Source organism: Leptodactylus fuscus, chromosome 10 (assembly GCF_031893055.1).
Source record: "Leptodactylus fuscus isolate aLepFus1 chromosome 10, aLepFus1.hap2, whole genome shotgun sequence".
Classification (NCBI taxonomy): domain Eukaryota; kingdom Metazoa; phylum Chordata; class Amphibia; order Anura; family Leptodactylidae; genus Leptodactylus; species Leptodactylus fuscus.
Window position 1 is genome coordinate 33,672,765 of NC_134274.1, and position 13,950 is coordinate 33,686,714.

General features: G+C 43.4%; 1 protein-coding gene across 1 annotated transcript in view; it reads left to right on the top strand.

The window, feature by feature from the left end:
- The window catches only part of HECTD2 (HECT domain E3 ubiquitin protein ligase 2), an 80,567-nt gene extending 66,947 nt beyond the window's left edge, over positions 1-13,620 (top strand). The window contains exons 15-21 of the mRNA XM_075257934.1: positions 19-177; positions 1,032-1,106; positions 3,886-3,973; positions 4,049-4,155; positions 4,640-4,755; positions 5,906-6,049; positions 7,256-13,620. Coding sequence (XP_075114035.1) covers positions 19-177; positions 1,032-1,106; positions 3,886-3,973; positions 4,049-4,155; positions 4,640-4,755; positions 5,906-6,049; positions 7,256-7,376 — 810 coding nt within the window. The 3' untranslated portion in view covers positions 7,377-13,620. The remainder of the gene's footprint in view (positions 1-18; positions 178-1,031; positions 1,107-3,885; positions 3,974-4,048; positions 4,156-4,639; positions 4,756-5,905; positions 6,050-7,255) is intronic.
- Positions 13,621-13,950: the final 330 nt, after the last annotated feature.

Consider the following 13,950-nt stretch of genomic DNA (forward strand, 5'->3'; position numbering starts at 1 on the left):
TATCCTTAACAATACCAGTTGATGGGTCTGGCCGTCTATAACAGCATCACTCTAGATATCCGCTTTCCACCCTGCTGCTACAAGAAGCTACTCAGTCCTCCAATAGTACCTTGTGACCAGAACATACCCGTTGGCATTGCATCTGTCACTCTAGACGACCTGTATCAGATCATGCCAGTGAGTACAATTTGGGTTTGTTGTATACTTTTTGAAGTTTTTTGCATGACACACAGAAAACTGGCATAACCAGGCATAGGGTTCCCTAATGTGTTTACAAGGAAATGTTTTCCTCCCTGAAAAAAAAAAAATTGTGGCTCTGGAGGGTTGAAGGGTTTACCCATTGTAGACAATGGATAGGGAGTAAGTGTCTTCTCACACGGTGTCAAGCCCCTGTAAGTCCACAACTGCCCCATGTGACTGGAGTGGTGATGGCGTGTGCATGGACACCACTCCATTCACTTCTAATGGGATACAAAAGAACACTGCTCCTGCTCCATAGGAGTTAATGGAGTGAGGGCCACACGTGTGCACCATTGACATGAAGCACTCAGTGGTCAACACGCCATGGCCACATGAACCTAGATAAGACTAGCTCTTGCTGAAAGCACTAAAACAGCAGTAGGTAAGAGCCCAAAGGGCAGTTTTCTCCTGCAAGTGTTGGAATGGCACGAAAAATGTCCTGGCCTTGAGTAAGGCTGAACATGACAGTTTTGCATGTGAGCTCTTTCCATAGGGTGAGGGTCTACACTTAATGGTTTTCATTCCATGGAAGCCTATAACATGTATCATAGCTGGTGTGTTATCTATGTGCACATGACTATGGGTCACTTATAAGTCTGTGATAAGAGAAAAGCATCTTTGTGCATCCTATTGACCCATGTACGTCAATGTTTGAGCTTGGTTCACGAAATGAAAATCATGGACATGTGCGAAGAGCCATATAAATGAATAGGATGACGTATTAGTTAATAAAATGTACATGGAGTCCAATGGTTAAGATGACTTTATTAATTATCGATTGTTGCATTTAGGAACTTGCCCATGGATTGAATGAACTACTAACCTATGAAGGCAACGTAGAGGAAGATTTCTATTCAACATTCCAGGTTTGTATGAAGAACATTCTCCGTCCATATTTAGAAAGGACCATACACATTAGACAGGAGTAGATTGGTACAGTCAGACTTTATTCAGACAACAGAGGTGCAAAACGGTTGTGATAAAGGGATATTTTTCATTGCCGTTTTGCATCCATGGCCCCTTCAGCTTTCAGAGATCCCTCACAGATTTGAGTCTATTGAGGGATTCATAAAAGTGAGCAAAAATAGAACACATCCTATTTTTTTTTTGTCGGTCCATTTAGTCCATATTGGCTATTACAATAGTCCAATCTGACCTTACTGGTTTAATGACACCATGGAAAGGATCACCACACATAAATCTTTCACTAGGAACGTTCTTCCATAGAAAGATGGTTCTTGTGATGACACACTGCACTATAGTGACTATTGGATGAAAATTTTAAATATGGCTGACTTCTTTCCAGATAATGAGTGTCTGTCATCTACCAGATATTACATATGTGGCCTTATGGAAATGTATAATCATCAACTGAAGACAGATGTGGAAGTTTCCATATCAGCCCATATTCTTCATTGTATGCTGGTCTGTTCACAATATAGGAATACAATGTGAATAATGGACTCTGCTAATTTCACCCCTTCCCATTGAATCTTTTGCTATTTTTTTTTATTTTTATACATTCTTTATTTATATATAAACAACAATGAAATACAAAAGCAAGGCAAGACAGGACCAGAATACATGGCCCAACATGCCCCAAGACATAGCAATAAGCGAAACAAGAGAATAAAAAACTCAACTTTACAGTCAGAGACACAAAAATCGAGACAATAACAATCAAAGGGGCAAAAGGAAAGAAAGAAAAGAAAGGGGGGGGGGGAACACACCAGAACTCCAAACTCCACGCCAGACCTTTCGACCGGCTCTGGGCCTCAGCCAATCAGGTCACTGCACCTCTGGGTGCCCTGAGGGAGAAGCCAATGTACTGATCCATTGACGAAGGGAAGGGATGTTGGAAGATTTCCACAAGCCAGGAATGTAGGCCCTGACCACATAAAGCATATGTCGCGGGGAGGATTTTGGTAGGTACAGAGAGAGAATTCCGACTTAGACTCCGAGTAGTGACTATAGTGTGCATCAGGAAACCTAGGGGATGAGATGGTGAGAGCTGCTCCTGCACAGAAATGGGTTATCTAAAAAAAAAGCAACATAGGACCTCTCACCAACAGGAGGGGAACAGACAAATCAAGTAAACAGTTCCAAACCCAGCTAGTCCAGGAGCGGACAATATCGAACAGTGAGAAAACCCACTAAAGCAGGTCGCGAAGGCATGTATGTGCTCCGAGAGCTGCGAAGCCTAGCTGACAGTGAGGGGCGTGGTAGTACAGAAATGCGGAGCTATCCATTCCCCAAGCAGCATAACTGGATGTCAAGAAAGAACTAAGAAATGGGACCAGAACCCGGGAAGGTAAGAGACACTGAAGGAGGATGGCATAGAACGAAGTCCGCGATGTCCACCACCAGGGCAACAGATACTTAACAACGATACAACTAAGGAGAAACTGAACATCAATCTAGGTTACGAAGAAGATAAGGCACCAAGAAGTCCAACAGCAAGGGCACATCCCAAGGAGTAACAAATAATGCAAAGGATATTCCTCATTACAATGGAGTAGGTAGAGAGCCCTCCGCTCGGCGCTGTCGGTGAGATAGGGAGGAAGAGGGGGAGCAGTCAGCTGGTGGAGAAGACGGTAACGGATCTTCAAGCCAATCCGGAAGGGACAGGTCGGGCAAGTCCAAGAATTGTGCCTAGGAGACTGCCTGATCAGGCGAGTGAAGGGTGAATACTGCTCTGTTGCGGCGGACCTGGAGGTGGAAGGGGTGGCCCCACCAGTACATGGCTCCAGAGTCCAGAATGAGCTTTAGAACTGGCCTCAGAAGCCGCCGCATGCCCAGGGTGCGGCGGGAAACATCAGGGAGAAGAGACATCTGACTGTCCAGAAAAGGAACTGGGCCATGAAGCCAAGCCGCTTGAAGGATCTCCTCCTCCTTATAGAAGTGGATTCTGCAAAGGATATCACGGGGATCTGTGGAGGTAGCGCGCCTGGGGCCAAGCACACGATGCACTATGTCAATCTGGATTTCCATGTCTAGTGGACGAGAGAGGACAGTATTGAAGATGGACGTCACAACAGAGCAAAGCTCGGCAGAGGGAACAGCATCAGAGATACCACGCAGCTTGACATTATTTCGGCGGCCTCTATTTTCCTGATCATCAACTTTCAGTAGCATAGGTCGGTTGAGAGAGCGTTGAGTAGACAAGGACTGTTCAACAGCCATCAATCGTTGATCAATGGAGACGGTATGTTGCTGCTGGACTGAGACTTGTTCTGATAGTGACTGGAGTTCAGACTTAAACCCCGACAGGATCTTCTCCTGTCTCTCTTCAACTCTGCGAACCAACACTTCCAAGAGAGGAGAGGTGAGAGTTTTGGAGCGGGTTAGCCCCGTAGACAGGATAGGTGCCGCTGGAGCTCTGCAGAGAAACGTCCTTACTCCACCATGTCTAGGCCACGCACCTCTTTTGCTAGTTTTATGTTACAGTGTGGTCAGCGGGGGAGTCAGACCCATGTCAATATTATATTGATGATCTATCCTAAGCATACGTCATGACTAATATACTGTTGAACAACAACTGTAATAACTTTGCTACTTCTGCTAATATAACTTACAGGATTCTTCTTCAGGACGCTCCTATGGCTATTTCATTGTACATTCATATCTATCATTTATATGTTTTAGGTGTTTCAGGAAGAATTTGGAGTCATTAAATCCTATAATCTTAAACCGGGTGGTGATAAAATCCCCGTCACCAATCAGAATAGGAAAGGTAATACCATGGAATTAAAGACTGGAATCCATATAAAACTGATATCTATAGTACATGTTGTGTTTCTCGTTTCAGAATACGTCCAACTTTATGTAGACTTCCTCCTTAATAAATCCATTTACAAGCAGTTCTCCGCGTTCTACTATGGGTTTCACAGTGTCTGTTCATCTAATGCATTGATGGTAAGTAACACTATATCGTAGTCTTTTCCCAGACCCCTTTTTAGGAGTAACAGGACACAAAATCCCTATGAACATTACAAAGTGTCCCCTCTATGAGGAAAAAGCTGCAATGTAAGGGTAAGTTCACACGGAGGAAAGTGGAGTGCAATCTGAAACGTATACACGTGCCGGCAGATGATGCGCTCAAAATGCTCCCATTCATTTCAATGGGAGTTAGGAGCGTATACGCGGCGTTATTTTGCGGCCGCGGGTGCATCAGAAGGCTGATGCACCTCATCGGCATCCAGTTGCAGTTAGTCCACGCGAAAATGCCAGATTTTCTCTTCATTTTCCGTCATGTGAAAAGACCCTTACAATGAAGCTAGATTTTTTTGCTCCTAGTAGTACTATACATAAAAGGTTGATTTAAAAAATAAAAATAAAAAAGGGAATGTTGAGGCTCTTTTACTTCAGATCTCTATGAAAACTGATATTTTCTTTCTAGTTACTTCGCCCAGAAGAAGTCGAGATTCTTGTGTGCGGGAGCCCTGAACTAGACATGCATGCACTCCAGAAAAACACACACTATGACGGATACCAGAAAACAGATCTTACTATCAGGTATGTGGAGTTTATTTGTGTAAGAACTTGGCGAGTAAATACGCCCCATATTAATGAGGTTTCACAGAGTAACGGATGTCTCTATGGGCACATTCACAATGCGATTTAGACAGATTTATTTAGGCTACGGTCAAAGGTCTGTGTCCGAAGAAAAAGTCTGGCCGTTCCCACTGCTGTGAGCTAGGGCATTAGCCTTCAGTATGTGGGCACCGCTGATGGTTTACATTATGTTCACTAGGAGCCAGGCCAGGAATATTTTTCTTTATAAAACCAGAATCCAGAAGAGTTCAGCAATTTTTGGTTTAGTAATTTAGTAATCTACTGTAGGCTTTTCCATTCTTCAGGATTAGCACTCTCTTTTTTTGGAGTCTTTTTCCTATGCTTTGAGGTCCTCTAAAATGTCCTCTTCTACAAGGGAACAAGTAGATGAAAGAGATCTGTTAAAGGGGGTGTCCACTGTTTAGGCGTCCAAGGGCCAGCTGTCAGGGCCCCCTATGATCAGGTATTTATGGGCTATCTTGACAATAGGCCATACATACTTGAACCCTGGACAATCCCTTTAAGCCAGTCTTCTAACTCAATGTGAATAACACATTCTGTGTTATCTTGCTTACATGCTTAAGGTCCATCTACAGCAATTTGTTCAGAAGATAACAGGGCACTTCCCTATAACAGCTGATCTTGTTGGCCACCTGAAATGATAGTTTGCTATGGGCAGCTTCTTCACTTATCTTCTGCACTGAAATGTTAAAATATTGAACCAGGATTGACATGTTACTGATATAGCTTTGTTTTGCCACCTTATCATAAGGCTATATTCCCTATGTGTCATGCACACGCTCTACACGCCCTGTATTTGGTTTATATCAGAAGCAGGTTCTTTTTGCCAATATTTTTACTCCTGTTTGGTAAATACTTACTGTAAGGAATAACGTGAGTCACCTTCACTTGTTGTCTTACTGATATCTGGAGTCCAAAATGTCACTAGCGTCCTGCCGAATATCACTGCTCCTACAAAACATACTGCCAATGACTTATAGTATATCCTCTTATAGACCCTGCCCATTTGCCTTTTAGTCTGGCAGATTAGCTTGTAGCCACATCTTCATGGAAAAAAAGACTATTTTTCATATCCCATTTCATTTTGCAGGTATTTATGGGATGTTGTCCTCGGGTTTCCTCTTGATCTTCAAAAGAAGTTTCTACATTTTGCTACAGGAAGTGATAGAGTTCCGGTTGGAGGCATGGTGGACCTGAATTTCAAGATATCCAAAAATGAAACCTCTACTAACTGGTAATAATGGAAACTCTGTTCTGCAGTGTTTTGTCTTCTGCTATGTGGGGACTTCGCCTTAAAGTCTCATTAGCAACGCTCTAATTGGGCATGGCTAGGGACAGTCCATCCTGCACATGGTGTGTACTGTACCTGAGAACACACTGCTAACATCTAGTATTACATGTATATATAATGCGAGCCGGACCTTTAGAGGCAACCTAAGCAGTCTACTGCTATATAACCGTTACCCCACACACACACACACCATCCTAGACAGTTGTAGAGAGATAAATAAATTATATAGATAGATAGATAGATAGATAGATAGATAGATAGATAGATACTTGAGTATAAGCCGACCCGAATATAAACCAAGGCCCCTAATTTTACCACAAAAAAACAGAAAACTTATTGACTCGAGTATAAGCCTAGGGGGGGAAATGCAGCAGCTACTGCAAAATTTCAAAAATTAAAATGGTCGGAGTTTTTGGGTTAAGTAGTTGCTGGGTGCTGGGAAAGGGGTGGGGGTGTTTTGGTTGTCTGTCTACCCCTTCTCTGAGCTTGAGGACTGGGTTTTCTCTTCCTCCACTTGGAATTCAGCCTGGCTGAATATAGGGTATGTGCAGTGCTCCTATTAACCCCTTCCCGATGGAACAGGAGACCAGGCACTTTCAGACACAGGGCTACCTAATGTGTGTGTGTTTCACAGTCATTTTCTACTTTTATATGTATTCTAGGGAAAGGAGGGATTTAAGAACATGTTTTTGTTTTTTTTGCTTGACTCGAGTATAAGCCGAGGGGGGCTTTTTCAGCACAAAAACTGTGCTGAAACATTCGGCTTATACTCGAGTATCGAGTATATAAATAATAATGAAATGACAGTTCCTTTAAGTTCACACCTGCACTTGGGTTTCCGTTCTTTGGGTCCACTTGGATATCCAAAAAAAACAGAAATCCAATCTGCTTAGCCTATAATAGGGTCCATTGGGTTTCTGCCTAAAAAACGTAGCGGATATGGGAACTGAATCCCGAACGGAACCTAAGCGCTTGTGTGAACCCAACACTAACTAAAATCAGCCAAGTCTGGTCCCATCTGTATAGAGATTACATTGATGTCAGATTTAGAAATTGTTCTCCGTCATGAATGTATTTGCAGGTGTAAGACTTCACAGACTTTTTTTTTTTTTTGCCAAAAATATTAAAAAATGATTGTGTTTGTTCCAGGCTGCCAACAGCGCACACCTGCTTTAACCAGCTGTGCTTACCTCCCTACAAAACAAAGAAGGAGCTGAAGCAAAAGCTGACCATTGCCATTTCCAACTCTGAGGGTTTTGGTTTACAGTGAACTTTCTGGTCTAGATTTTGGAGACTGTGTACCCATTGAGAACTCCGGTTGTAGCAGGAAAGCGGCAGTAGTGACTGCTCCGCCATTGTACTGCAGACACAGCCGGTGCCAACATCAGACCTGCAACAAAGGAACTTTATCACCGAGCGAGACACCTGGAAGAATTGCAAGAACGGCTCTTGTTGTAAATATCACAGTTTTCACTTTCTACCAACAGACTTAGGCGTTTGCTTGGATTTAGTAGCAATTTTTAGTCACTCTGTAATAAACTTTGTGCAGGTCAGCAAATCTTACCAAGCGCTTTATAATCCTACTGTTTATTTACAATGCTTTATTAATGTAAAGACTTGTGTAGATAGGATTTTACAATTTTCTACTTCGTGGCGTTGAATGGACTAGACGACTACAGCAAATGTTGTCAGCGTTATGCTCTACTATGTATATTTATAGACTTAAAGCACCCTGCTGGAAACATTCTCCCCATATGAAAGGAGCCTGTAGTGTAAGGTTATTGAATAGCCTACTGAGCGCTTTATTATGAAGTTATGTGCGTGCTACAATAAGCAGAGAAGGCGTTAGTGCTCCAGAAGGGAGCACATAACTTCACAATAAAGATGTCAATAATATCGCACTAAACAGGCTCATTTTCAGTCATCAAATTGAAGAGATTTATTTTGCTTTTTGGCAAGAAAATTATTCATAAAATATAATGTATGTGTTTTACAGGATACTGTGGGAACTAAAAATGTAAAATTTTTCAAGAAAATGTATAGACGTGTCACAGACACAATGTAAAGAGGTTTATAATGGACATCACTAATGTGTATATATTAGGGATGGAAATATTTTTGTGGTTGATGTATACCATTATTGCATATACATCATAAAGAAGACTACATGTCAGAGATGTAGATATAGGAAACCCTTTAGATGTTCATTATGGTATGTGAGGAATTGTAAACCTTTAGGCCAAGGATACACCACGACTTTTTTGTAGCACTATTGATTAACTACTGAGTTACAGCTGAAGTTCATAAAACTGCAGATACCTGGACTGCCACTGTAGCTCAGTAGTTAAAAAATCACTTCGTAGAGCTGCAAAAAGATACCGCGTAGCCGTGGCCTTAAAGAGGACCTTTCACCACCTCCACCAACTACAACTCTTTTGCATCAAGCAATAGTTGCTGCTTCACTGATTCCAGCAAAATTGGAAATTTTTCTGTATCCCCCACCATTCCTGAGTAACCAGAGCTGTTAGCTTCTGCACCCAATATGCTAATTGGGATCTCTTTCAAATGCATGGGTCTTGGCTGGAGCAGATAGTTTCAGGATAATTTGGCTCTCTACTGTCAAGTGGGTGGTCCCGGACTAACAGAAGTGATTGCTTGGAAAATGTAAGGGCTAGAGAAAAAATTCCAACTGGATCAGAATCAGTGGAGCAGTGTCTATTAAGTGATGAACTGACAAGAGCTGAGGTTGATGGGGGTGGTGAAAGGTCCTCTTTAAAGGGAGTTGATTATTTCAACAGCTTAAAATGGCTGTGGCTGTATCCAATTGACTATAATACAAGCAGGGCAACATTGGGGCATTTGGTTTGCCACATTTAGGTCTCATAGACCATCACTGTCCATATTCCCTACCAGAACTAGATAGGATGAACATCATAGAGCGGGGTTCTGTGAGCCAGAGGTCACAGCAGGATGCTGAAAAAAGTAAGCTGCTTGATCTTTCCGTGGGTGCCACTGCTTGAGACTCCCTGTGGTATATGCCCATACATCTGGAAAGCCACGACTGAATGCAAATGCCCTTCACAGGTAGCTGGAAAACGAAGCGGAATTTCTCTTCACTTTCCACCAGATGAATCAGTGTAAGGGGTAGTTCACATTAGGCCCGCTTCACATCTGCATTCGGGTTTCCGTTTGGGGTGTCCACTTGGAAGCAGCACTTTTCTCTCCGCATGTTTCGTGCCCGTGGAACTCATTATTGTCAGACCCCCTCACACAGTCCTATATAAACACTTACATTATCTTCTCTATTTGCATAACAATACGCAACCAACAACAGCAAGACTAAAATATATTAACTGGGGGAAAGCAATATGTATAGTCCGTGGTGTTAGTGGATGTCTAGAAGACTTGGCCATCTTGGCTTGTATATACATGTAACATAGTGTTTCAGTGGCAGAGATTTATTTTTGCAGGAAGATTTCATGACCATGGAAACTTACTATGTATCTCTGTGGAAGGTTTTTGTGATTTTTTTTAATTTTATTTCTACTGGGTAATACCGATCACTGAAGACGTCTGGAGTTGGAGACTTCAGTAAAATATTTAACTATTCAGTTAGAATATCTAATGTATTGCATGTAAAGTCATGCTGGATATAGACGATATACCAGAGCGATGAAGACAACATTTCTGCGACAAGGAAATACTTTCCTGGTCCTAGAATGGCGTTCGTGTGTTTATGGCATTGATTCATGTAGTTTTGTATGTGACAGAAGCAAGAGCACGAGTTGCTACGATCTTGCTGAAATATCACGTTGTCTAGTTATATATTATTTGTACGAATTTCAGCTTGCCATACTGTGTATTGTGCCCGTCTTCATAGACCTTGGGATTTTGCTTCCTCCCAGAGGCTTGTTTCTTGGACGTTCTCTTCCGGTTTCTACCACAATAATTGTGTTTTATTATAGATATATGGATGTATAGAATACCAGCCAGTCTATTTTGTAGCAGGTTTTTCTATGTATTCGATTCCAGGGTAATATTGTCTCCTCCATTAATGAGTTTCGATCTTCAGATGATAGATCTTTAACTGGTTGGACCTCTGTATTTTTCTATGTTGACTTCTAAATTCCTTGCTAGACGTTACGTTGAAGGAGTTGGCCACTTTAGATATGCCAATTCTAGGGGTGCGTCAAACATTAGAATAGGCAATTTATGGAATACTTTATAGAGGTTCTAGGACGGTTTGCACCATAAATGAAGCTACACCTACCCCCCTTCCCAAGCTTGCCACACTATCCATTATATGGCCACAGATAGAGGATTTTTATCAGGAACCTCTGATGAAAACCCAAAGCACATGCGCTAAATTCCTAGCTGTTCCGAACTACAAACCAGCGCATTGGAGGTTGCTGATAGCGGTCTCTTGAGGTCTCCCTCCATGTGTGGACTTTATGGATGGATTGGCATGCTGTCAGGGTGAGAAAAGGGCAAGAGAATGGAGGGCTATGGCTTCATCGATAAAGAGGACATCTCACATCTTCTACCAACACCAACTCTCTACTTTCTTTAATAGGAGCTCCACTGATTCTGGTGCCGTTAGAATTTTCTGTTTTTGGTACCGCTTCTAAGAAACCAGAACGTGATTAGCATGTTGAGTTCCAACACTGTCAGGTGGGCGGTCCATGGCTAGAGCAGATAAATCGGGACCACCCACCTAACAGTACATTGCCTAATTCATATATTGCATGCTGCCAGTAACCGTTGCAGTTGGTGTAAGTGGTGATATGTCTTCCTTAGTGGCAAAGACGGCGCTGAACATGGTACAAGTATGGCGGCTTAAAGCTTACCATGTTACTTTTTATTGTTTATTCTGTGTATAAGCCGTGTTACAGTGCTGCTTATTAGCCCTTAAAGGGGTTCTCCAGGGAGCCTGAACAGTTACTTCCTTCTGTGTTTTTAGGTGTCAAACCTAGGGTTTCCAAGCCGTCTCAAACCTCAGCTCATGCCATTGGAACCAACACCTCCCTCTGCCTTTGTGGTGCACCCAGGGAGTTACCTGTGCTATGGGGGCTTACAGAATAGCTTATTAGCTGGCCCCCGCAGTACAGATAACCACCAGTGAACACAGGAGGAGCATCAGTGTTGGTTCGAATTACATGATTTTTGGTTGGAACGGTGCCTGGAGGAAGTAAATGCTCGGACTCCCTAGAGCAGGGGTGTCCAATACGTCGATCGCGATCTACTGGTCGATCGCAAAGGACGTATAGGTCGATCGCGGGATGCAGGGATCCCCGGTGTCTGCTTGTTCACAGTGCAGGCTGAGAGTCGACTCTCAGCCTGCGCTGTGAACAAGCACTCCGGACACTTGCAGGCTGGGCAGCAGCAGCTCCGGGGGATGACGCGCTCCCCGCTCTTAGGGTTGGAGGGAGCCGGGGTGCTGCTTGTTCACAGCGCAGGCTGAGAGTCATCTCCAGACACTGGTTGGTGGGGCCGCCACAGCCCCAGCCTGCCAGTGTCCAGAGATAACTCTCAGCCTGCGCTGTGAACAAGCAGACACCGGGGATCCCTGGGCGGCCACAGAACGCCGCTGTCTCCTGCTCTCACGCTCCGCCCACCCCCGCCCACATGCCTGCCCCGGGCCCGCCCACAGGCCCGCCCACAAGAAATGGGTAGTAGATCTTTTGCCTAGGTCAGTTTATAAAGTAGCTCACATGCTGAAAAAGTGTGAGCACCCCTGCCCTAGAGTCCCTAGAGAGGGGCAGCCATCATAACACAAGGAGTCTACAGTACTAGCTAATAAGCAGATTTCTACAGCGTGTATTGTAATGCTTATACATACAGATTTTTACAGAAATTTAGAATGAAACCCAATGACATTATTTTTAGCCCAAAATACCTGCAGAATGTTACACTTATTGAGGTTTAAACCAAAAATGTCGGCCTTTACCATGCAAGGAACTTGTACGCTATTCCTGCTTTATAGATTTTTAGAGCAAATCAGATTTGATTTTGGTTTTCCTCTTGCCAAACACACTGTGGACTTCAAAACATATTTGGAGTGGAAAGCTACTTCTTTTTATGGCAGTATTCCCATATACTGTAACACTGTGACTTGCTGTTTGTCCAGTGTAGTGGGATGTATTTTGTTGTACTTTTTCCCATAGAACTGCGTTGTCTAATTTTGTGCTGGACGGGGCGATCACTCTCGGATGTTTTGCCATCTTGTTACACACACACCATAGCGGCATTCATGGGAAACTGCCCAGAATGGAGCCTGGCTGTTATGAATGAGAGATCCTAACCCCTGGCATCAGTCATGTATTCGTAGCAATGCTCTATCCTGGGCAGCGACCACTGTACATATCTGCAATAATAAGGGAATGCCAACGCCGAGATTGCTGCCAGTGTGTAAGGTTTAGTTTATTGAGCGATTAATCCTCTATTATGTGTCTATTATGGACTTCTAATACTATACTGTGTTATTACATTGTGCCAAGTATGAATTTATCATCTTTTTTCATGGAAATTATTTTAGAGAGCCATTGTTCGATGCTTTCCACCTCCGCAGTGCCTGTTTAGTATAAGCTGCCTTACTGCGGTTAGACTCCAGGGGTCACAGATGGACAATACTGTCAAATTATCCCCTGAATCAGATTTAAGCAGATTATCAGAGTTTACGTCATCTCTGCCGCTCTGTGTTTCGTCCCATCTGATCTACTATTATGTAAACCTGTGATCTTTCCTGTCCTGTGCATCAGTATTGTTAAGCCAACAAAGTTAACCATAAATTACAAGCGTCTTGCTTTTATGCATGGTCCTACAAAACAGCCAGAACTGTATCAAACATGCTTGGAGATTTATTCATTGAATATATATTTTCCTTCTATTAGTCTGGTTTTGGCTTGAGAGTATTGGGGCTCTTGCACACGACAGGGTCCTGTCCACAGAGTCCATTTGCTTGTGCAATACATACAGCTCTTTCTATTATGGAGTCATATAGTGTGGGCAGGAGTGAACCTACCTTTTTCGCTGCCCGAGGCGGACGACAGAAAGGGGGGGTGGAGCGGTGTTAGCAGGCAGAGAGCAGGCAGGGAGAGGACCTGCTCTCTGCCTGAGCGTGAGGGGAGGCCGCTGGAGCAGCGCTGTGTCCACAGGACCTCCCCAATCCACCGCTCGGTGACGCTAAGCCAGTCCAGGACAGCTTGTCCTGGACTGGCTTAGGTAAGCAAAAATGCTGACCTCCCTGGGGCCCTGGCGGCGCTGAGTGTGGGCATACACCTTTGATTTTGGTCATCCAAAATGTATGATTTCAGCCAACAATCGGCTATGTAATTGCTGCAAACCAGTCAACCGCACATTTTAAATTTGCTAAACCATGCTGTTTTTTTTTGGCTGGCTGGCTTATGGTATAGTTAATACAGTTGATGGCGAGATCTTCTAAACGATGCCACCATTGATAGGACAGCTACACGATGGCCTGCTTTGTGCATGCTTCTAGGACAGTATACCTTATGTATAGAATCTTACGGAGCATATTACACTATTATTATTATTTGGACTAAATCTAACTTGGATTGTATGAGTACTCGCTGCCAGATTTATCCGCAGGCTCGCTATTGGGATCTTGTTTTGTGGGATCCTTCTAAAATGAAGGGGTCAACCAGAGCAGGTATTAGAAAGCTATATGGGATAATTAGAGATGAGCGAATAGTATTCGAAACTCGAGTTTGGAATACCTCGGGAGCGACTGTATGGCACGGGGTTAAGCGCCGGCTGCTTAACCCCTTGCTGTACGGCCGCTCCCATGCATTCCTATGGGAGCGAGGTATTCCAAACTCTAGTTT